A 24463-nucleotide genomic window follows, 5' to 3' on the forward strand; every position below is an offset into this window, starting at 1 on the left:
TTAGTATCCTGAAAGTTTTAGCAAATGATTATGCTAGAATATCCCAGTAGAAGTCCAAAGCATTGACTGTATTGTCACATTAGCTGTCTGGTTACATTGGCTTTCTACCTTCTTTTGTAGACCACCGGTAATCTCTTAGAAACATAGGGTCTGGCAGTGGTGGCAAGACCTGAGGTGGCATTGCAGACCTTTCGGTGAACCAGAGCAGCTTCTTGGTCAAACTCAGCTTAGTTTAGACCTCATGGAATCAGTCTGTTGCCATCCTAATGTGTAAGTCTATCCATTCATGTATCTGCCTGTGGCTGACATTCTCTGACTCATTCCTTGTTTTCTGGCTTCCTTGCTTGGGAGGGAAGATGTGTACACAATTCTTTAGGAAAGGAATGGCTAAAGAATACCATTGAAAAAGGAAAGGAAAGGAGTGGGGTATAGAAGAGTAGCCAGGTGGGACAGTTCAAGTATAAATGAATGAGGAATTCTGTATGAAGTATCATCTTGGCTTTGTGATCAAGGGATATAATATACAAATTGTATACAAGGAAAAATTATCTGATACTTATCTGCTTGGTAACTCAGAGGATCCTTGACTTGAATATTTAAAGTTCCTAAGTTATGGCTTTTTCCTCTTTTTGGAGATATAATGAATTGTTTTAATCCACAGTTGTGGCTTATTATTGTACTTAAAATTATATTCATCAACCTATCAATAAATATTTGTGTTAAAACACAACAAAAATATTCTTTCCAAGTTACTTAGGTTAGCTATTTTCATCCCCACTTCCTTCATTGTGGTCATGATATTCATTTATAATACAGTTCAGTTTATTTGTTACTGTTTATCTTTCACTTTGGGTTCTCCTCACATTCTAGTTGTTAATTATTTATTTATTGGAGAGGGGTATGTGAAACATTACCTGGGTTCTAAGAGTTAGAGCTACCCAAAAAATATATCCAGAGAAGTTCCATTCTCCCCTGACCCTACCACTACCTTCTCATCCCCCTACCCACCCCCTTTGGTAAACCAATCTCATTAGTTTCTGGTTTATCCTTCTTGTACTGTCAGTTTTGCTCTATTGTTTATTTTGAAAAAGTGAATTTGTTCCAATGTGAAGGACATCTAAGAGAACAATTTAAGCTTAATAAGAATTTCACATTTGTTTATGCAGAATTTCCTGCATGAGAAACTCTGTAAGAATGCAGAAACTGTACCCAGATGACCTGAGTTGTATAAGAATATACAAAGTGCACACACCTCAAACACCTCTAAATTCCCTCACATTACCTGATGTGTTGGGAGCCACACTCATCTACATCTGAGGCTCCATACTTCACTCTGATTTCAGGGACCCCTTGTTCTACTCTTTTGCAGTAACTAACAAGCTGCAGTCCTGATGCCCATGCCAGAGCAACCTTCAGGGCTTTTTCCAGGTAAAGTGGCACTTTTATTGTATTCTGTATTTCTTAATCCTTTAAAATGTGTAAAACACTGCTACTGCTGTTGTTTAAATTAGGTTCCTGTCTTTTTTTGTGTCTGTGTGTATGTCACAGAAGTTTTTCTTTTTTGAGTGTACCCTGTTTTCTTCATAAACCCTTTGATGCTATTGACAAGTTTGCATAGTGTGGAGATTTTGAGGGATACATATGTTGTATTATAGCAGAATTGACTAATTTTTTACACAAGTAAGTGGATACCTGTATATTTTCTTATATACCCTTGGTTCTAACATGAAGGGTAGCATACTGCAGACATTCTTTTGTGCTTTGCTTTTTTCACTTAAGAGTATATTCTGATGGGCACTTAGGTTGCTTCCAGCATTTGGCTATTGTAAATTGTGCTGCTATGAACATTGGGGTCCATAGGCTCTTTTGGGTTGGTGTTTCAGGGCTCTTAGGGTATAACCCCAGCAGTGGAACTGCTGGGTCAAAAGGCAGTTCCATTTTTAGTTTTCTGAGGAAATTCCATACTGTTTTCCACAGTGGCTGCACCAGTCTGCATTCCTACCAACAGTGCACTAGAGTTCCCTTTTCTCCACATCCTCTCCAACACTTGTTTGTTGATTTGTTTATGTTGGCCATTCTGACCAGTGTAAGGTGGTATCTCACTGTGATTTTAATTTGCATCTCTCTGATGGCTAGTGACAACAATAAAATAATTTAAATTTTTAAAAAAGAGTATATGCTGGAAATTACTCATTATTAGTTCACAAAGATCTTCCTCTTTTTATAGCTGCATAGTACTCCACTGTGTTGATGTCCTTCCATTTATTTTATTACTACATGTACATGTATCACAGAAAAAGGGCTAATATCACTAATGGGTAAATAACTCTTAAATACTCTTCAGGGCTTATACATCCATGTATAAACACCTTGGTTGTTTCCAATACCTGGTAATTGTAAACAACACTGCAATGAATAACCTTTTTATATTATTGGAGGTGTAAATTTAGTGGGATTGCTAGGGCAAAAAGTAGTGCATATGTAATTTTTTAAGATATTTCCAATTTCCCCTCCAGATAGGTTGTACCAAGTTTGCATCTCTATCAGCACTGTATGGGAGTGCCTGTTTTTCCCCAGCAGAATATGTTGTCATATTGTTTAATATCTGCCAATCTAATACGTAATAAATGGTATCTCAGTATTGTTTGCATTTTTCTAATGAGTGAGTTTGAACATTTTTTTTTAAGTTTAAGAAACAGTTTTGCTCTGGCTGGCGTAGCTCAGTGGATTGAGCGCGGGCTGGGAACCAAAGTGTCCCAGGTTCGATTCCCAGCCAGGGTACATTCCTGGGTTGCAGGCCAGAACCCCCAGCAACCGCACATTGATGTCTCTCTCTCTCTCTCTCTCTCTCTCTCTCTCTCCCTCCCTTCCCTCTCTAAAAATAAATAAATAAAATCTTAAAAAAAAAATGAAACAGTTTTATGTTTGTTTGTTTTTTGGGACTGTCTGTTCAAGTCCCCCCCCCCTCATTTTCACACCAGGTTTTTACTCCTTTCTTTGTCCCTCAATATTTAAAAGGTATTTATGTATTAGTGATATTAGTCTTTTTCTGTGGTATATATTACACATCTTTTCTCCCAGATTTTGGTTGTTTGTTTTTTTTACTTAGTTTACAGTGTTTGAGCATATAGAAATATTTACTATTCAAATGTATCAATCTTCTATTTCATTGCCTCTGCATTTAGAGTAAGAGTTAGAAAGCCTTTTCCTGGACTGAGGTCAAGAATAATTCAGCCCTATTTTCCTCTAGTACTTGTCTCATTTCATTTTTTATATTTAGGTCCCTGATGCATTCGGAGTTTAATCTTATATATGGTGTGAGGTATGGATCTAATTAAACAGCTCTCAACTGAGGGTGATTTTGTCCCCCTAGTAGCTATTTGGCAGTGTCTGGAGACATTTTAGGGTATTAAACCTATGGGGAAGAGTGCTACTGGCATCTAGTAGGCCAAGGATGCTACTATACATTGCACAGTACACAGGACAGCCCCTATAGCAAAGAATTATCAGGCCAAAAATGTCAATAGTGCCAAGGTTGAGAAACTCTGATAATTGTTTTTCTTTTACCAAGTGGCTAACCAGTTGTTCCATCATCATTTAAAAAACTCCACCTTTGGTCTAAGTGTTTTCAGGTATTGCCTTTATCATATATTGTATGTTCACATATACTTGAGTTGATTTCTGGACTTTGTATTCTATTCTATGGGTATATTTTTCTTTTTCCCCCCTTTTTAAAATCTTTATTGTATTTTTTCCATTACCATTTTGTCCCCTTATACCCCCTCCCCCAACAATCACCACACTATTATTCACATCCATGAGTTCTTTTTTAAAAAATACTTTTACCTGGCTGGCGTAGCTCAGTGGATTGAGTGTGGGCTGCAAACCAAAGTGTCCCAGGTTCGATTCCCAGCCAGGGTACATGCCTGGGTTGCAGGCCATATCCCCCAGAAACCATACATTGATGTTTCTCTCTCTCTCTCTCTATCTCCTTCCCTTCCTTCTCTAAGAATAAATAAATAAAATCTTAAAAAATACTTTTAAATTTTATTGTTGTTCAAGTAGGTTTCTGCCTTTACCTGCTCTCCCCCCCCACCCCAGCCATCCCCACCTTCCTCCCCTGATTCCACCCAACCTTGGTTTTGTCCATATGTCCTTTATAGTTGTTCCTGAAAACCCTTCCCCCTCCCCCCCATTATCCCCTCCCATCTCCCCTCTGGTTACTGTCCGTTTGTTCTTAATTTCAATGTCTCTTGTTACATTTTGCTTGCTTGTTTGTTTTGCAACCTAAGTGCCCATCAGTAAATGAATGGATCAAAAAACCATGGTACATTTACACAATGGAATACTACACAGCAGAAAGAAAGAAGGAGCTCCTACCCTTTGTGACAGCATGGATGGAACTGGAGAGCACTATGCTAAGTGAAATAATCTACAGATATATTTTTCTATTCATCTGCTAGTAGTACCACAGTATTGTAATTATAAAGGCTTTAAAGATATTTTAATGTCTGGAGGTCTACTCGACCTTTGTAGGTTTCATTTTTCAGTGTTTTCCTGGCTATTCTTGTATGTTTGTTTTGCCATAAGAACTTTAGTATCGGTAGGTCTAACTCCTTTTTTTAAAAATCTCATTGGTAAATTTATTGGGATTGATTTAAATTTATAAATTAACTTAGAGAGAACTGACTTGTTTATAATGCTAAATCATTCTATTCAAGAACAGGGAACGTCCTTACATTTCAGAAAACATAATATTGTGCCTTTAGGAATGCTTTAAAGTTTTTCTCATATAAGTTTTGTACATTTCTGGTATATTAATTCCTCAGTATTTAATATTCTTTGTTATTGATGCAAATGGAGTTTTCTCTACCACTAGATCTTCTAATAGTCTATCAATTGTGTAAATGAAGGGTATTGCTTTTTGTGCATTTATTTCCTGCTACTGTGCTGAATTCTTTTGTTTGAGTCAGCTTTATCATTGACTGTCTAGGATTTTTCTGGTATGGTTTCATATCATCTGCAACTAGATATAGGTTTACTTCTTTACCAATTTTAATTTTTTAATTATTTTATTGTTGTTCAATTACAGTTGTCTGCATTTATCCCCCACCCCAGCCAAACCTCCCTCCCTCCCATGCTTCTATCCCCCTCTTGGTTTTGTCCATGTGTCCTTTATAGTTGTTCCTGAAAATCCTTCCCCCATTATCCCCTCCCACCTCCCCTCTGGTTACTGTCAGATTGTTCTTAATTTCAATGTCTTTGGTTATATTTTGCTTGCTTGTCTGTTTTGTTGATTAGGTTCCAGTTAAAGGTGAGATCATATGGTATTTGTCCCTCACCCCCTGGCTTACTTCACTTAGCATAATGCTTTTCAGTTCCATCCATGCTGTCGCAAAAAGTAGGAGCTCCTTTTTTTCTCTCTACTGCATAATATTCCATTGTTCTTTACCAATTTTTATGCCTTTAATTGATTTATTTTGTCTAGTTGCATTGATTAATATAATGCTAATTAGTAGCAGAGATAGTGAGCATCCTTGCCTTGTTCCTGATTTTAGTGGAAATGCCTCTACTGTTTCCCCATTAATTAAGATACTGGCTTCAGGATTAAGGTAGAATGAAAAAATATATATATGTATATATGTATATATATTTATAAATACATATAAATGTTAATGAAGTACCACTCAATTCCTATTTTCTTGAGTGTTTTTTAAGGCTAAAGAATAGGTATTGGATTTTATTTAAAGCCATTTCAGCATCTAAGGAGATTATCATATGGATTTCCCCCCTTAGCTCAATTAATATGGTGTATGATACTAACAAATTTCCTAATGTTGAACCAATTTTCCTTTCCTGGAATAAATTCCATTTAGTCATGGTATATTAATTTTTAATGTGGTATTGTGTTCTTTTTGCTAACATCTAATTTAGTATTTTTGCATCAATAATGAGTGATATTGGTCTGTAGTCTCCCTCCCTCCTTTCCTTTCTTTCTTACTTCCTGCCTCTGTTTATGATTTTTAGGTATCAAAAGTTTATGAAAGGTTCATAAAAGAAATGGGGGAGTTCTACTTCATTTTTAATGCTCTGAAACAATTTATAGAGCACTGGGATTACCTGGACTTTGAAGACTCAGTAGAATTCCTCTGAGAATCCATCTGGGCCTGAAATCACTTCTTTTGATACCCTTGGTGAGGGAGGAACCCCAGATAGGCTTTAATTAGGAGATACCCCTTGAATTTTCAACTGACAGAGGATTTTAAGCTATGGTAAATTGGTTAATCAGTTTCCTGTGAGTTCCCTTTGCAGAACTTTTGATAGGAATCAAATATCAAGAACTAAGCATCCCCTCTTTCTCCTTATGAGAGCTATGAGGCTACTTTGGAACCTTCTCCAGATGTAACTAGACAGATGACACTGAGTCCCTTGAAAATTTTAAATAACTCAGGGCACACTTATGATTTTACTACAGTGCCCTGGAGTACCTCATCATACAGTTTGGGAACCACTGTATATAGTATATAGCCTTCCAGCCTTTTTTCCCTATGCATGTGTGTATACATACGTATACACTCATAGATTTTTTAAAAGATTTTATTATTTTTATTATTAAAGGTCTTTTTAAAAAAGATTTTATTTATTTTTAGAGAGACTGGAAAGGAGAGTAAAAGAGGGACAGAAACATTAATGTGTGGTTGCCTCTCATGCGCCCCTCTACTGGGGACCTGGCCTGCAACCCAGGCATGTGCCCTGACTTGGAATAGAACCAGTGACTCTTTGGTTCATAGGCCTGCACTCAATCCACTGAGCTACACCAGGCAGGCCAAATTTTATTATTTTTAGAGAGTGGGGAAAGGAGGGAGACAGAGATGGTGAGAAACATCAATCTGTTACCTCTCACTCGCCCCCAATTGTGGACTTGGCCAGCAACCCAGGCATATGCCTGGACTGGGAATTGAACCAGCGACTTTTCAGTTTGCAGGATGACACCCAACCACACCAGTCAGGATCTCATAGATATTTTTGAGACCATACTATACACTGTTTAAAAACACCTGATGATAAAACATATACATTTTCCATGTCATTATATTTTTCTGTAGTACATTATTGATATTGTATTCTATCCTAGCATATCAGAATTCATTAAACTAAGTCTATTGTTGGACTTTTAGGATATTTGTAATTATTTTCCCTATTGTACACAGTGTTTTGATGTGTACATCCTAGTGAATCAATCTTTTCATCACTCTCATTATTGCCTTAGGATAAATTTCTAGACATAGAATTGCTGGATAAAAGGGTATAAATATATTATAGTTCTGACAAATATTGGCAAATTGCCCTCTAGAAAGGGTAGTACAATTTATACTTCCTCCAGTCTTATATGAGTATACATTATAGGCTTTTCATTTAATGTTAAGGGTTTTAAGTGATTAGGAATATAGATTCAGATATTCATGCATTTTAGGGACTGTGCTGATACTTTCACACACACACACACACACACACACACACACACACACACACACAATTTAGTTGTATTTATATAACATTGTATTAAGCCTTCTTAACAACCTTGTAAAACTGAAGTTATTATCATCACTTTGCAGATAAGAAACTGGGACTGAGAAAAATATAAGGTTTCCCAAGTCATATAACCAAGAAGTTGTAGAGCTGGGATTTAAACCTGGTTAGACCCATAATATTATCCCTATATCAATGATACCTCAGAGACTTGATTGTCTAATAATAATGATGATGATAATGTTTAATATATATTAAGTGCTTATTATGTATCAGGTACCATTTATATGTATCAACACATTCTTGTTTCAAATTTGTGAGGTATTAATCTACATTATCCCTGAAACACTGAAATTATTAACTTGTCCAGTCACACAGCTAGTAAATGGTAGAGCTGGTATTCAAATGCAGGCAGTTTGTCTTCATAGTCCATGCCACTAATGACCAAAGTACAGAATAACAGTTTGCAGAGTTGTAGAAGACTGTGTATCATAATCTCATTATGAATGCTTTTTAAAGGGGGAAAAATGGCTAACCTAAAGTCTCATAGTTGAAAAGAGAGTTGCTATCTAATAAAAGGTCCATCAAGCAATTTTCTGTCTAAGAAATGTCTATCTAGCAATTAGGCTGCGAATTTCCTGTCCCTATTCTTACAGCTTTTTCTCTCACAGCAACATATAGCCCTGTAAGCTTAATGCATCGAACCATGTTCTATTCTGAGTCAGTTCCAAGTCTGAGGAATATAACTTGAATGGAAAATCTTCCCATGAACCTGGTGACCCAGACTAAATAGAACAAATGAAACAGTTTCAACTTCCCTAACTTATTCAAATACTAATTATCGTTTGAGATGGGTAAATTTCTTGGAGTTTACATAAGTATGATCTAGACTCTTCTCTTATTGATGTTTGTGGAGTAAATACCCTCATTCCTATTCATTATTTTAAGCCTTTTCCTATAGTCTAACTTTGATATTTAGACATTAAAATACATGCAGAATATGACAAAGGGTAATATTTTTATATCATTTCTGTAAGTGCTCAACAATCTTCTCTCCCACCTTCTGTTTCCCACCCCCAAGAAAACCAACTTAATGAGCCACAAAACATGTATAATAAATGGGGAAAATATTTTTAGCATTTTATGCAGAAAATGCCTCATTAAAAGCAAATGCTTCAGCAAGCAGATTTGAGCTCAATATAAACTTTTGTTGAGCAGGGGCTTTTATGACAAATCACTAGCATGTGTAATTGTTCTACATTAAGACCTAGAAAGCTCTAAGAGGTTTGTAAGAGGCTTCTTTTCTTACTCCTGGGCTGCACTGCAGCAATGTAGTGATTGTGACATGGAACTCAGTAGACAGTTGATGAATCTGAAAGACATGAAGCTTACCATCCAGTCACAAGTAGGGAAAACATCCATGTACTTTCTAACATCCATGTACTTTCACTCACTGTTTTATCTGGATATGTTACATCATACAGATTCATTTAGATGAAGTCTGTTCATCTGAATGTTTGGTATCATGTGACCCAAATAATTTGCATCTATTTTGCATAGTGTAAAAGACAGAAGAGTATAGGGTTTATACTCATTCATACCAATTTAATTCAAATAAAAACCTCACTGTGTAACAACATTGCTGTAATTTCTTTAGGCTTTCGGTCTCAAACTAGAATGACAAGAGAGCAGGGGTCCAGCCATTCGGGAAGGCAGTATGGGCTGATTTGGTCACAGAAACCATAGCCCTTCACATTAATGATGTCCTACTCAGAGGCACAAAGTTATCTCCCTTGAGGTCCCAGAAGGCACATCTGGGGTGATAGTGTTTATATTGGCTGCTGAAAACTTTTCAGGTATTTGTAGGTGTTCTGAGTTGGGCTCAGCTTCATCATCTGTGATCCATACTTGGGGCTTGGGCTAAGTTATAGCTATAGCCAACCAGGCAAGGTTGAAATCACCATCGGTAATTTGTTACTCTGAACTAGCCTCCCTTATAGAATGGGGAAGCAGGAATTGACGAGATAAACTATGTTCAAATGGAAAATTTCCACATGAGTTAAGTCCTCCCCCAGGCTCATCCCACTGAGTCAGCCAAACCCTCACTTGACCAGGAATAAGAGTGGTGGTTGTAGTAGCTAACTTTTATTGAGGTCTTACTCTGTGCCAGGCACTGTGCTAAGTTCTTATATCATTTAACCCTCAAACACTAAAAGCTATATGCTATTAATAGTCCCATGTTATAGATGAGGTAACTGAGGGTAAAGAAGGTAAGTAACCTGCCCTAAATCTTTCAGCTTGTGTACAGAAAAACTAGGATTTGAAGCAAATTTTCCCCCTGATTTAAGATTTCCTTAACTCTTATTGCATTGCTGTATTGTGCAACCAGTTAACTGAAAAAATATACATCTGTGTCCCCATTCTATGCCAAAAAGAGGCATTACTTTCAGGAATGAAAGGGGGAAAAATTAAGTTGTTCTCAAATGCCCATGATTTACTCTCTGAGGCAGCCCACCTCCTTCACTAGGAGGGAAACTGACTCCCAAGACCCACTTGTTCTTCCTGGTTGGTGGCTGCTGGTTGGCCACCAAGCTCACCGTTAAGAAGTGACGGTCCTTAACTTCGCGTCTCCTCTGGCTGTGAGCTGGGGGGTAGGCTGGCAATGGAGGAGCAACTACAGAAAGGGGGGCAGCGGCTCTCTGCTCCCGGCGGTCAGTCCGGCTCCGATGTTCTGGGGGCAGAAAAAGCAATAATATATAAATATATTTGACATTTGCAATTTCTCTTGTCCCATTGGGAAAATGAGCAAAGTGCTAAAGAAAGGTGAGTTTTTCTAATCTAGCTCATTTGTATACCAAATAAGATGTTCAGAATGGATCCAGACTAAACTCTCAGTTCATATTAATATGAAGTAAGACACCTACGTTTCAGTGGGTCCATCTCATAATCTTTGTACAAGATGGCTCACCCTTGAGTTTGTAAAAAGCAGCTTATTTCTTAATGTGCCTTATTTCAAAAAGACATAAGCCCCCCAACCAAAATCCAGAACAGTGGTGGAAGATGTGCTGGCACACGAATGCGAGTTACCCAAGGAGTGTCAGGAACAAATGCTCACAGCTATCCAGGAGGTACTGAAGCCAGCTCATATGGGCTCAGGATGCTGAGTGCTATGTGTTCCATAATTGTGCAAGCTAAATTTTATACTGTTGGTAGCTTGAAGTAGGCCATGGTGGGAGTGTTTACATCACAGATATTGGTGAGAGCTATATATCAGGGGTTTTGTTTATTTGTTTTACTTTATTACTTTTTGTTTGTTTAGAGAACCCATGATCAGCACACAATTGCAGGTCACCCACAGCACTCAGAGGACTTTGAAATCCTGGGCTCCTAGAGAAAGTAAAGGAGTCTCAATGACAGCAGTTGTCTGATTTAGGAATAAAGCTACTACTGGGAAAAGCCAAGAAATTTCCATGTGTGGGATAAAGTGGTCCTGACTTCATAGCAAGAATCACTGAGGCACTAAGAGCACAATTTAACTCTCTAGGTGTTTCAGAAAGCCCCAAAGCACACTCAAGCCAACACACTGACTGCATCAAAGGCCATCTCACCTGCCAAAAACCGGCCTGTAGTCATGCCCAGGGCCTGAAATCTCATGATCCTATCATGACAAAGGTACAAATTTGTGCAGCAGATTTATTAATTTGCCCTTCTATTATTTAAAATCATAATTACTCAGCACATCAATAATAATAAATGACACCCAATATTTACTGAGCAATTGCCACATGCCTAAGATGCTTTGCTCAAGTTCTTATGTGCATCTTAACAGTAGGCACTGACACTGTCCCTCTTTTGTAGATGCCTAAACAGGCTCAGGGAGGCTAAGTCACTGCTGAGCTATCAGTGGTACCTATTTGGCCCTAGGATCGTGTTCTTTACCACTACTTGACCTATAGACACTGTAAGGCCCTAATACACTTTCTCGCTCATCAGAGCAAGACTGCTTGAGTTTGATAGTATTTGATTATAATTATATTTTATCACATTCTAATTATTTGATTATTGCTGATAGAATATAGGATATTTGGCAGCTCATAAGACACTACTTACTTTTTTACCCGTGCTAGGAAACAGAACTAACTACATTGATTCTCTCAGGTGACATCAGAAGGAAGCCCTTTCTCCAAAGGCCTGATAGTACCCAGTCCCCACTTCATCTGAATCATTTGATTCATAAAAATCAAGATCTCTGTCTATGTCTGCCTCTTTCACTAGAAGGAAAACAGAGACTATATATTCTTTAGCTTTTGATACCAGTGCCCTACTGTGCTTGAGATGTAGTGTGGTCTCCACAAATGTTTGTTGAGTGACTGAAAGGAAGGATGCATTAATGCTTTTGTCAAAGTCTAGTCTTTTAACATTAGAGCATATTCCATATAGAGGTAGGGTATGACCTACCTCTATATGTTTTACTGACTGGTAGGTCCTTCTCTAGGTCTTGTTGCTTGTTTCCACTGGCCTTGCTAATACCAGCCTTTTTCCCCTTTGCTGTAGTCAGTGTGATGCACACTAAATATACCTGAACACTACTGAGCTTTCAGGTTTTTTTCCATGTCTCATTTGGCTGTCTGTGGACCTCCCTGCCTAAACTGCTGACTTTGTCCATGGCCAGAAAATATGGTAGTATTTCTCATCTTACTTTGGTTGAGATTCTTTAGGTAAATGTTGACTCCTGTTCACAAACAGAAAAAATTCTTCATCACCATGTAGGTAGTCTTTGCTAAAGTGCCTTCACAGCGAATGTTTGTCAGGAAACAGAACTAAATACTTTTTTTAGATAAATGTCTTCCTTGTTAAAGGGTCTACCTCCAGTACCACCCTCATTTTTCTCTGCATGCAAACAGTGGGCTTTTTATTAAATGAGCAGTGCAAGGAAAAGCTTTGACATCCTTAAATACATAATGAAATGTAGAATACAGTTGTCACTGGTTAGGAAAAGGTGGAAGAAAGGGAACAGTCTGGAGAGAGACAACTCAATATCCTATTCAATTGCTTCCCTCCTACACTTTCTTAAATATATCTCTTTCATTCACCCTAGATCAGGAGTAGGTAGGCTAGATTAATGGCTCCCCTAATAATGCTTTTTTTCTGGTGGTGGGGTGGGGAGAACATTTGTCTACTAGAGCCTGTCTACTAGAGTCAACTCTTGGTTCTTATTACCTTAGATGAATAGAACTTATACTATAGCCCTGAAACTTGAAAAGGAAGGACATATAAAATATAAATATCTCTTTATAGCCATCTAGTAACCTTTCCCTATCTTACAAACATAAACAATGGCATCACTTAGAGCCATTATTGACTCTGAGTATAAAGAATTGCTGAGAAAAAAGCAGGGAAGAAGAATCAGATTCTAAATAGCTTAAAATACATTACGGTGCTACTCATTCTGGGGAGCCTTTCCTGAAGATCCATGGCATGATTAATGCCTTTCCTCTGAGTCCCCATATCACTCTGTTAAAATTGCCTGGTTACTTGTCATCTTCCTCACTAGATCAGGAATTTCTTGTGGGCAGGGACCATACATTACAGCTCTCTGAATCCCAGGTTTAACACAATGCCTGGCCCTCAGTAGACTTTGTTGAGGGGTTTCCCATTAAACAGATCTTGAAAGCAGCCAATTTCTAAGTTTTGATCTAAATACTCCAGCTCCCTTCTTATAGCTTCATTATCCACTCCCTTCTGGTGGAAGCCAGGATATTCTAGCTGTCCAAACAGATAACCTACAGGGAAGTTACTGCTGCATTTGCTGAGCAAGGCTGTTGTCTGAATAGGTTAGAATTAGTCATGGCCACCAGATGGCAGAAGTGGTTTTCTGATGATCACACTACCAAGCTACTGTGTTTGTTGGACAAGGTTTAAAAAAAAGTCACTTTCTAATTTTAATTCTACACTGCATGTTTTTAATTCTATGATGCTTATAATTCCTGTTTATGACTCTCTGCAGTGCTATTAAAACCACTACATCCAAGATTTGCTATTGAGACAACCACAAAGCCAGCCAGTCTGTGGAGGCAAGATACAGCTCTAGGGTCTTCCTTCCAAACCCCAGGAGGCCCCATATCCCTGTCAGTCCCTAGGAGGAAGTTTGGAGAAAACTGATATTGGTGCTTGCTATTCTTCAGTTCTGTCATTGAGTATAAACCTGACAACACAGTGAAATGTGATAGCTTATGAGCAGCTTAATGCTATCTGGTTGAATCTGGAAAAATTGAATCAATGATGACTTATGAATGATAATAAAAGGATAAAATAAGTATGGCTAAAGGGCTAATGTTACTCAAGCTCTCTAATGATGGGATGAGAGAAAGTATTTAGTGAGAATGATCACATTCCTCTGTCGCCATTCTATGCCCTCAATACTTAACCAGTTTTCTGCAGTTTTATTCAGTTGCACAAGCATTAATTGAGGACCTATTTATTATACATCAGATTCATGCTAAGTGTTTGGAATAAAAAAATATCCTTGCCCCTGAGTTGCTCATGGATTAATGTTTAAAGATAGGCCCATAGGTGTTTAGTTATGATATTGGCTTATAAGTAGCATAATGGGAAGATGCACAGAATAGTATGGAAAGGATGTCTAATCGAAGCTGTAAAGGAATGGTGAGAGTGTTAAGGAAGATTTCCAGAGGGTGGCTTGCACTAAAAATTTGGTAAAGACCTTTTTAGCCAGGTATAATATCAAAGTGAATAGTAAGAATGCCAGAGATACTTCTAGAGGATACTGATCATCTAAGTGTCACAATATCTGCACTAATAACCAAGAAGAATTTTTAGCAACAATTGTGTTAGGGATATCAGTACATTAGCTCTTTTATTAAAGAGGAAAAAGACTAGGGATTGAGGGAAAGGAGAAGTCATATACATGTGAAATTATAAGCTGAAAACAACATCTGTCATTTTATTTCCTCATCTTGACAGTGACATTAAAATATTTTATTTGAATTTTAATAGTTTTACAAAATACAATTTTTAAAGCAGCATAGGGAATTTGGAAGAAAGACATTGAAGGTATAGACATTATCTGTTTCCACAGCAATAATCTAAAGGCCAAAAAAGCTGGCATGCCAACTTCTGACACCCAACTTAGGGGGATCTAAGAGGATGATGTCAGTTTTTAATTTCCTTGTCTTAATTACTATGGTTTTAAGGCAGTGAAATTAACCAGTATAAGAAAGGGCTATATCTTCTTCCTATGTGCCTATCTCTGGCTTTCTCAGGATTGTGAGAAACAGAAGTAGAAATATTTAGTTATTTCCCTAGAACACAGTGTATGGTAAAGAAGAAAAGAGCTCTGGCTGAGGGTCTGTAGGCCCATGTCTGGGTCCTAGCACTGTACTTAACCTGCTATGTGTGAGCCTGAGCAAGTTTCCTGACATTTGTAGGCCTCCACATGCTCCACTGTAGAATGGGCCAGATCACTGGTTCTCAACAGGAGCAGAAGAGCCCCTTGGTGGAGGTTCTGGCTGTTTGATGATTGGGAGGGAGCCAACCAAGGATGATAGCTATCCTACAATGAACACACAGGACAGTCCTGAACAATAAAATAACACCTAGGTCCCACAAATATCCCACACCAATTTCTTATAAGGGGAGAGTCTAGCACCTATTTCTGAATCAAACCTAATTCCCTGGTAATTATAATCCAAGGGTGGTTGTCTTTTTTTTCTTTTTGCTCATGTTTAAGGTACTCTGAATGCATCAGTTTTTATGGTGTGTCCTCCTGCCCCTCAACCCCTTTGTTTCCTTATACTTTTTGTTCAGAATAGCTTCTGATTGTCTTTACTTAATTCAAACCTACTTTGATAGGTGCAAACATCTGACTGCTTCATTATGTCTTCTAGTGCAGTCATGCCCAAGCATTTGCATATTGCAAATATTAATATTTTTCCTTTAAAATTTTCTTTATGCCCTGGCTGGCGTAGCTCAGTAGACTGAGCATGGTCTGCGAACCAAAGCATCGCAGGTTCGATTCCTAGTCAGGGCACATGCCTGGGTTGCAGGCCACGGCCCCCAGCAACCGCACATTGATGTTTCTCTCTCTCTCTCTCTCTCTCTCTCTCTCTCTCTCTTTCTCCCTCCCTTCCCTCTCTAAAAATAAAATTAAAAAATAAAATCTTAAAAAAAATTCTAGTTTAAAAAAATTCTCTTTATTTTCATATTTAGACTGTATGTGTATAGGGTGTATAAGTAGGTTATATTATCCACTAATTCATTCCAGGGTAGAAAAAGGAGTATTTCTAAGTACTTGCTATAACAAGGGGAAGTGTTGGGATTAATGGAACAGAGAACAACTCCTGGACCTGGACAGGACATGCTTTGAGTTCCCTCTCCCAAAAGACCAGGATCAGTCACCTCTGCGCAGGGCTTGCAGGCTCTGCCGGGCATGACGGTGCAGCTCCTCCACACAAGGTGGCCTTGTGGTGGGGAGGAAGATGTTTCTCTGCTGGTGCCACGGTGCACGGTAGTACACACTCAGCTTACTCTCGATGTCCAGGTTGGAGACGGCTGCAACACAAAGAGAGAAATGGGGCATTAGACTTCAGTAGCTTTAAACTGTGCATTTGGCAGACTCTAGGCTGGGGAGGGGGATGGGGGGGTCTGGATGAAGTGGAATTGCAGACTGCTGCATTTATATAGGGAACTCACTCAAGGCTAAAGAAAGGTTTGAAATTTAGAGTAGACACAGGGACAACTTTGCCCCCATCCAGGGAATGGGAAACCCCAGGACACCAACCAGCTAACTTATCCACACCTTCATTTTGTACTCTGACAGCCATTCATCAACCTGGACAAGCCCCCGGCCAGCCATGCTTGGGGGTAGAGGGTGAGTCCTGCCTTCTAAGAAAGCAGAGAAAAGGCTCAAGGATGAGTCTAAAATGTTGTCCCAGCTCCAGTCTTCTGGCCACAGGGCCTCGGAAATATAGTTCTACACACCTGCTCCTGATGCCCACCTGAACTTTGCTTTTTGCTGGCCCTGCTTTCTGTTTCCTGTGACCCTTGGTCCGTGACCTTCATTATTTAACCTAATCCTGCCTTCCACCTGCCAACCCCATTGCCTGCCATGTTTCAAAGTATTATTCCATTTCCCTAGTTTCATCCATAGGAAAACACAAACATTAAAGATCCCATTTCATGGGTGATGGGTGTTAAGGGAAAGAAACCACAGAGAGTGCTGGTGAGCAGAAGAGCACAGTCCTTACAGCTCATTCAAGAGATCAGGGACAGACGCCCCCTTCCCCAAAGCACAAAAATTGACCGACTACATCTTTTTCATGCATACACTGAGCCTCAGATGGAGATCACCCATGAGTCAAAGACAAATTCTTATGGGAGGAGCTGTTCCTAAACAAGAGGATTCTGATGAGGAAATCATTGCACAGAGGAACTCCTGAGCACCTAGGCAGCCTGCCAGCCTCAGGAATGGTGAGCACTGGCCCATTCTGCCTTATCCTCCAGACCTACTATCCAGACCAGACCACATCTTAGGTTCACTGGCTCCTCCCAGTCTCACTGACTCTTTTTGCTTCTTTTCCTCTTTTTCCCACTGTGTGATTTGGGGACATTCTGCCCAACTGTGTATTCCTGTGCCCCAAAAAGGCTTTAGTCTCTCTCTGCTCCTTTTCTTTTTGAGGTCTAGTCTACCATTTCACTTTGTCTGAGAAGCCATACCTAGGACAAGATACTCCACAGATAGAACAAAAGGTAAATGAAAAAGAAAAGGATACTTTCACAGAGGGGAAAAAGAAGAGAGGAAACTGGGACAAATGCAGCCTTTTGATAATGAATCCCCCACCTCCACCTCACTGAGTACTGTATTTATGGCAGTTATTTTTGGTTTTGCTTTTGTTTTCTAATGCAGTCATCAATAGTGTGTGTTTTCGTAGAATAATGCATCATACCCACAAGGAGCACCAATAGAAACAAAGACATATTTGCAAAGGTGCTAAAGAAACAACACATGGACAGGGTCAAAGGGGCAACACCATGTCTCTGAAATAGTGTTGTCCAATAGAAATTTTTGTGATGAAGAAATTATCTATAACTGTGCTAACCAATGTGGTAACCTCTAACTACATTGGCTATTAAAGACTTTTAAATTTTTATTTTTTAATTTAAATTAATTTAAATTTAAATAGCCATAGGTGCCTATTAAGTTAGACAATCATAATCATAAATAGTCTGTTATATTCTTTAACTTTCACCTACAGAGCAGATTACTCTGGTTCACCTAGATTTATCCTTTCTTGGTATTTAATCTCCAAGAATAATTCATACCCAAAGGTTCGTGATCTCAGGGTTATCTTCCTGTGTAAGGTATGGTACATTTAAGGAAGATTTCTATGGGGCCAAGGACAAAGGCATCAACTTTTCTTTCTTGGGTTTTCTTTCTATAAATCAACCCTTTCTTTGGAAACTATAAGTGCTTGGGGAACCAGTCAGGAGTCACTGCATCCTGGGGATAAGTAAACCTAGGAGGAATTGCTGAGGGAGAAGCCACCCTCTTCCAGCCCCAGGTGAGCATGGGAGGCCTGGGGATAGAAAGCGAAAGGCCATATTTGGATCAGAGCTTTCCTTCTCTCAAGTGTAAAATAGGGGGGAGCACTGAAAACAGAGGCTTTAGGTAGCTACCCTCAGAGGAACACTAGGATCCAATAACCATCATTGGCTAAAAAGTCAGCCTCTCCCTGGTTGCAGAGGTCAACTGCCACCCAACAGGGCAGAGGGCATTACCAAACCCAAAAGAGGTGGCTATAAACTCATGTGCTAGTGATGGCTGGGATAAGGGACAGAACAGAAAGCTTGCATGGTGGAAAGACATGGCAAGAAGTTCAGTGGTCAGTCCCAGAAGAAGAGTAGCCTCTGAGTGCTTCCTCAGGCTCACTCCTTCAGGAAGTCAAGAGCCAGCATTTGGAGCTGGGCCCAGGTGGCTTGGGAGTAGACCAGAAAACTGTTATAGCCTCTCATTCCCTGAGTACCATTGACCAGAAACTCAGAGTGTTAACTTTTGATAACCCCTCAGAAACTGGGTCAAGTGGCTGTGGCTCCTCCATCTTTGTGTGGGGAAGAGCTGAGCTTCTGCTATTTATCTCAATATTGATCAGAAGAGAAAACTCTTCAGTTCATCAGAAGTGTTTGTCAAAAACACAGATTCCTAGGTTCCAACCTAGACTTCCTGAACCAGTTTCCAGCAGAGAGGCCTAGTAATCTGTATATTTGAGAAGTGCCCCTAGATTATTTTTTATCATCAGACAAGTTTGAGATACACAAAATGTAACCTGATGATGCCTTGGGATCTTCCAGAAGTGAAGGGAGATGGGCTACATGGGGAAAAGGAAGAAACTGCTGAAAATGGAAACATCCATCCACCAATGGAACATTTTCTAAATAGTTATAATATCCCAGGCACAGTACTAGGTTCTGGGATATAGCACAGAACAAAACACACAAGAATACTTGCTTGCATGGAGTGTACATTCTCTGGTTCTTTGTGAAATGGTTTAGGTGTGATTCTACCTGGAAGCAATAGGTTGGGAGATGTGACCTCTGGCAGATTCCTCCTGCCATGGCATTATACAATTCCCTGGGGATTGCTTAAGTCCTCTAGACTCTAAAGGCCAGAAACACTGAAAAGATTATATAGTCTCTGGGCTGCTAATTGGCCTGTGGCTCAGGACAGTGAATTTACAGACACAAAGACTAATGCATGAGTTCCAGCGTGGGCACCCAAGTCATGGTTCCTGGGAAGAACCAGCTATCACAATGACAGCCTTCATGAAGGGCTAGGAATTCTCACCTCTTCCCTATCTCAAGTCTTTCCTTTATCTGCTAAGAAGCTATAATGGATTTCTACCACACATTAACAGGTGCATATTTCACTCATCATTTGCCACAATAGTGTTTATCTCTTACACAAGGAAGGGAAGGTAAACTCTGTAGTGACTTTGCTTTCCGTTTTGTCCTTTGGTTATAAAGAATTAACTACTATTAGGTGTCTACCAGAGGCAGACAGATAGGCACTAGTGGGGCTCTTCTAGGGAAAACTATCCCATTTTCCTTCTTTAAAAAATCTATCTCTTTTTCTAAGTAATAGTCCAGCAAAAGTTGAATACACTCATTCATAAGCTCACTGCACCGCTGTCATTGCAAGGCTGTCCCATTCCTTCAGGTTCACCTTTGCCCCTTTTCTTCCCTTTTTAACAATTTCACCATGGCTAAGCCATGCAGTATAGCAGGCTTAATACTCCCAGTAGTGTTTCTTTTCATGAATATGATACAAAGTGAAGCAAGAAGGTTTCTCCTCTGATTATTTGGATACATCCAGGGATCCCTCTGTGGTGAGCAGAATTCTAGGACAGCCACCAAGATCCCTGCTCTCTCATGTACACATCCTGTATAGTTCCCTCCCCTTGAGTGTAGGTGAAACCTGTGAATTGTATTACCAGGCAAAAGGGATTTTAAGATCCCCATTCAGTTGACTTTGAGTTAATTAAAAGGAAGATAATTATTCTCAGTATATCTGACCTAATCATGTGAGTCCTTAAAAAAAGACAAGAAGCAGAAGAGACACTAATGTTGGCTTTGAAGAACAAACTACCTAGAGGAGGCCACATGACAAGTAATAATGGGTAGCCTCTGGGATCTGGAAGTCTCAGTTCTATAACCTCAAGGATCTGAATTCTAGCAACAAACAATCAACTTGGAAGAGATCCCAGGCCTCAGATAAGAAATGAGCCCCAGCCAAAACGTTGACTGCAGTCCACTGGAATCGTGAGCAGTAGACCCCGTTAACCTGTGCCCAGAATCCTGACCCACGGATATTGTGAGGTCATAAATGGCTGTTGTTTTAAGCTGCTTGGTCTGTGGTAATTTTTCATGACAACAGAAAACTAACACACCTTCCCACTATTTTATCTACTTTCCTAGAGCCAGTTGCTTGCTTTACCTAGTACTTGTTCTCTCCTCCCTTTGTTACTTGTTCTCTCCTCCCTTTGTTACCCCAAGGAAGGGACAGATAATGGCATGGCTTACAATGGGAAATAGAGCTATGTGTCTCATTTTCATCCCCTACGGCAGGAAAAAGATTTGTGTGGATGTACCATTTCTCCTGTCCAAGGCTGTAGGCTCTTGCATAGAGCTCCAGCCACATGCCAAGGTGGAAGCCAGGTACATTATATTCATGACATGGTCACATAACCCGAAGATTACAATATTGCTCCCATTGTGCAAATAAGCAAACCAAAACTCAGAGAAGGTAAGTAAATCTCCAAAGTCACACACCTGGCAAGTGAAAGATCTAGGATTGGAAACCATCTCTGGCTTCCAAGCTGCTTCTCTCTCTAAAACCAATATTGAAATAAATTTGTCTAAGACTGATTGGAAAGTGAGGAGGAGAGGGTTGTCTGCCACATAAAAGTATTTGGTGCTTCTCAAAATCAAAGTAAAGGACTCAAAACTGTTACTTTCTGTGCCATCCATAGAATTATGAGTACCCAAGAACTGAGTGAATCTCTCAGAAAGTGCCTGGCACGTTTGTCATATTATAGAAATACGAACAGCACTATAAACACCAAATTGCTGGAAGAAAATGCCATTGTAGAAAATGTCCTCAGAGCAGTGAAGTCTTTATAGACTGAACTTAATTCATTCCCCTGTCAAACTCTGGGGATAATGGAATTGCCTAGACCTTGATTCAGAGTAATATATTGAAAGTATGGATATGGTCACTGGATTCATCTGAAATGAGCTGACTTGGAAGTTGAGGAAAACTAATGGCTGCCACTGTCTTGGAAAGGCCAGGAGGAGACTAGAGTTTAGGAACTGTTGGGAAGGGGTAAAAATCAGGGGCACATATAATCTTGCCCCTATCCTCTCCAGTCTTCATTCTCCTCCTACCCTGCTAGGACTGCTACTTGTTCAACACTGCTTTTTCTGGCTTCACAAGCCTCTCACTCCCTTAAAGCTTTATTAACCCTGGGAGAAGTACAAAATACTTATTCTTGGTCTTTCTTCATAGAAAGCCTCTTTACCTTGTCTTCACTCCTGCCACTGGCTCTCTCCCCATACTACTCCCTTTTCCTTCTCCCAGACTCTCAAGACTTTAAAGTGGGTAAGGTGACAGCTGAAATCAAAGTTTGAATGCTACATGTGGTGAAAATTCAGAAGAATATGCAAAGTTACTCAGAAATGGAATTTCTACCCCTTCAAAGGAGGAAAGAGATTTTTAAAAAATGTTCCTAGAGTACTTACAGGATTAACTACCCACATAAACCTTGTAAATCTTCCTGCCCTTCCACCCATCACACCCACCCCTATAACACAGCTGTCTTGCCAGGAACACATTTCTCCAGAAACCATCCACTCTAATGCCCTGTGACCGAAAGCAGCAAAGAGTGTGTTAGCACGTTAATATATTAATGAGCATCTGAAATAGTCACTATCATAGACATGTCACAGGCTTGCTCCGTGGATCCCTGCTATGCATAAGCCAAACCTCAGCAGTCATCAGCTTGGTAAGCAAAATGAAAATAGAGCCTACTCAGGGTCTTTGTTGCTGCTGCCTGAATTCTCAGATCTGTTAGGGAACTAAGGAGGGGATTTCACCAATTCCCACCTCTCTTCCTTCATTGGCAATCAGCCCCTTGCCCAGTCTGCTTGGCAGCGTGGAGGAAGGAACAGGGTAGAGAGTACCAAAGTTCTGCCACCTGTGGAGCAGCCCAACACCAGAGCCAGGCTCCCACAGTCTGTCCCTGTTGGGCTTCCTATTCTATAGAACCACAATGATTCAGACTTGTTCCCTACTATAGACATAGCATCCAACATGAATCCCTCAGCATCAGAAAAATTTAGGCTTCATGACAAGTTTCAGTGTCCTAAAACATTCCAGCACCCACAGAATAGAACACGTCTGTGCATTTATTTATATACTACAAGGATCTAGAACAATTTTCCCATAGAAACATTCCCCCATATTCTAAAACAAAATGATGCTTCATACCAGAATACTGTTTAATTATTACTGTTACTATTGTTGTTTTAATGTCCGACATCCTGTGGAAAGGCCACTAGAAGCCTGGGTTCTACTTGACGTTCTATGCCCTTGTGCTTATCACCAAACCTTCCTAGGATTCAAGTTCCCCATCTTTACAAATGAGGATTTAGACCTCCTGCTCTCTGAATTCTGTCCTGTTCTATTTATGCTTTTGCTCTCTACCAGTCACCAAAATTAAGTGAGGTTGCATCATCTACCCTTAAGGACTCTGTATTCAAAGTATGACAGGGTGACCTTGGGGAATGACCCTGGGCTCTGTCTAGGATGAAAAACGGGGGATTCATCACAGCAGCAATTGATCCAGAATGAGCTAGTGTACTCTTTGTGCCCCTGTACCCTCCTCTATAAAGTGGGAATCATAGAGCCTTTATAGAACAGTCCTGAGAATCCAATGAAATGATAAAGTCCTTGCCATGTCACTGCTTACCAAATGCTAGTTTCCTTTTCTGGACTGGAAACAAAAGAAGACCAAGATACCAGGATTGAGGTCTAAGTTTGAAGGTCTGGAACTCTCCAAGTTTCTTTTTTCTTTATTTTCCTGTCTTCTTGGTGAGTGACATGTAAACAAAGATGAGGCCAGTAGAGATCACTTTCTGATGGGAAGCAGGGGTGTCTTATAATATGGAAACTGAAAAGATGGCTGCTCACTACAAGAGAGCCTGTGATCTCTCTGACAGGTCAGATTGTCCTTAATCTGTGATGTTGTTGACTTGGGAAACATTCAGTGTAATGACTTGGAGATGCTAATTCTCTGAGTCATTGTCAGAGGCGCAGCACTATACATCCTCCTTGGAAGCGGTTTATAATTCTTTTAATTTTGAGTCATTCTGCTGCCATGTTCTACACTACACACTTCTTCCAGAATGTAAGCATGTAGCCATCTAGTTCAGCTATTTTTTTTAAAAATTCCTTGGGGTGGCTAGAACAGTCATTGGATTCTACCACTGGAAGGGACCTTAGAAATTATAGAGTTCTGTGTTTTTTCAAACCTCAGGGCATAACCCATTAGTGGATTGTAAAGTCCACTATTCAGCAGGTCAAGAATAGCACTTGAAAAGTAATGAAATAGAAGAGAGTAGAAAAATACCAAAATGCACTGCATGTAGTAAGTATTGTTTTGTGAAGCTACTGTTTCTATTATGTGTGTGCATGTATATGTGTGTGTGTGTGCAGGATTATGATGTAAAAATGTGTTTCTTGTTTGGTAGCAGTCAGCACATTGACAGCTACAACTTAGGCCACCATTCTCATGTACTGATGAGGAAGCTGAGGTTCAAAGATTTGACCCATGATCACAGAGCTGATATTTAGCAGAAGCAAAAACAAAGGTCAAGTTTCCTGACCATGGGTCCATGCAGTTCCCTTGGCAACCTCTTCCTCCCATGCCAACATTCAGCCTGGATGTTGTACCTTTCATCTCTCTCTGTCATGATTTGCTACCTATTAAATTTATCAGGCTATTTTTCCAAATTAAAAACACACTTTCTCACTTGTTCTCTAAGAAACAGCATTTTAATTTTAGGATTTCAGGAGCATATCACCCCAGGGAATGAAGAACATGTTCTCTGGGGATGCTGACATCACCACCAGTCAGCCGACCTCATATTGGGTAGCAGTAGTTTAAAGAGTGAGAGATCAAGGCTACAAGGCAGGTGTTACATTGAACAATAATAAATTAGTGATAGTCAACTGTTTTGCACTAGAAAAACTATCTCGATAGCTCAATTTAATAATTATATCAACCCTCAAGTTAGCTTTACCAAAGGGGCCATCATGATCTTAGATAAAGTGCTTGCTTTCCAGCAACTTGGCCTGAAA

At 39.6% G+C, this 24463-nt stretch overlaps 1 protein-coding gene across 2 annotated transcripts in view; it reads right to left on the bottom strand.

Moving 5' to 3' along the window:
- Positions 1–24463, bottom strand: part of NHS (NHS actin remodeling regulator) — a 350827-nt gene that overhangs the window by 36832 nt on the left and 289532 nt on the right. For both annotated transcript variants that reach the window (XM_045856123.1, XM_045856122.1), the window contains exons 2-3: positions 15949–16101; positions 10128–10261 (exon numbers count right to left, since the gene is read on the bottom strand). In XM_045856123.1, coding sequence (XP_045712079.1) covers positions 10128–10261; positions 15949–16101 — 287 coding nt within the window. The remainder of the gene's footprint in view (positions 1–10127; positions 10262–15948; positions 16102–24463) is intronic.

Source organism: Phyllostomus hastatus, unplaced genomic scaffold, assembly GCF_019186645.2.
Source record: "Phyllostomus hastatus isolate PE091 unplaced genomic scaffold, TTU_PhHast_1.1 phas_scaffold_12, whole genome shotgun sequence".
Lineage (NCBI taxonomy): Eukaryota > Metazoa > Chordata > Mammalia > Chiroptera > Phyllostomidae > Phyllostomus > Phyllostomus hastatus.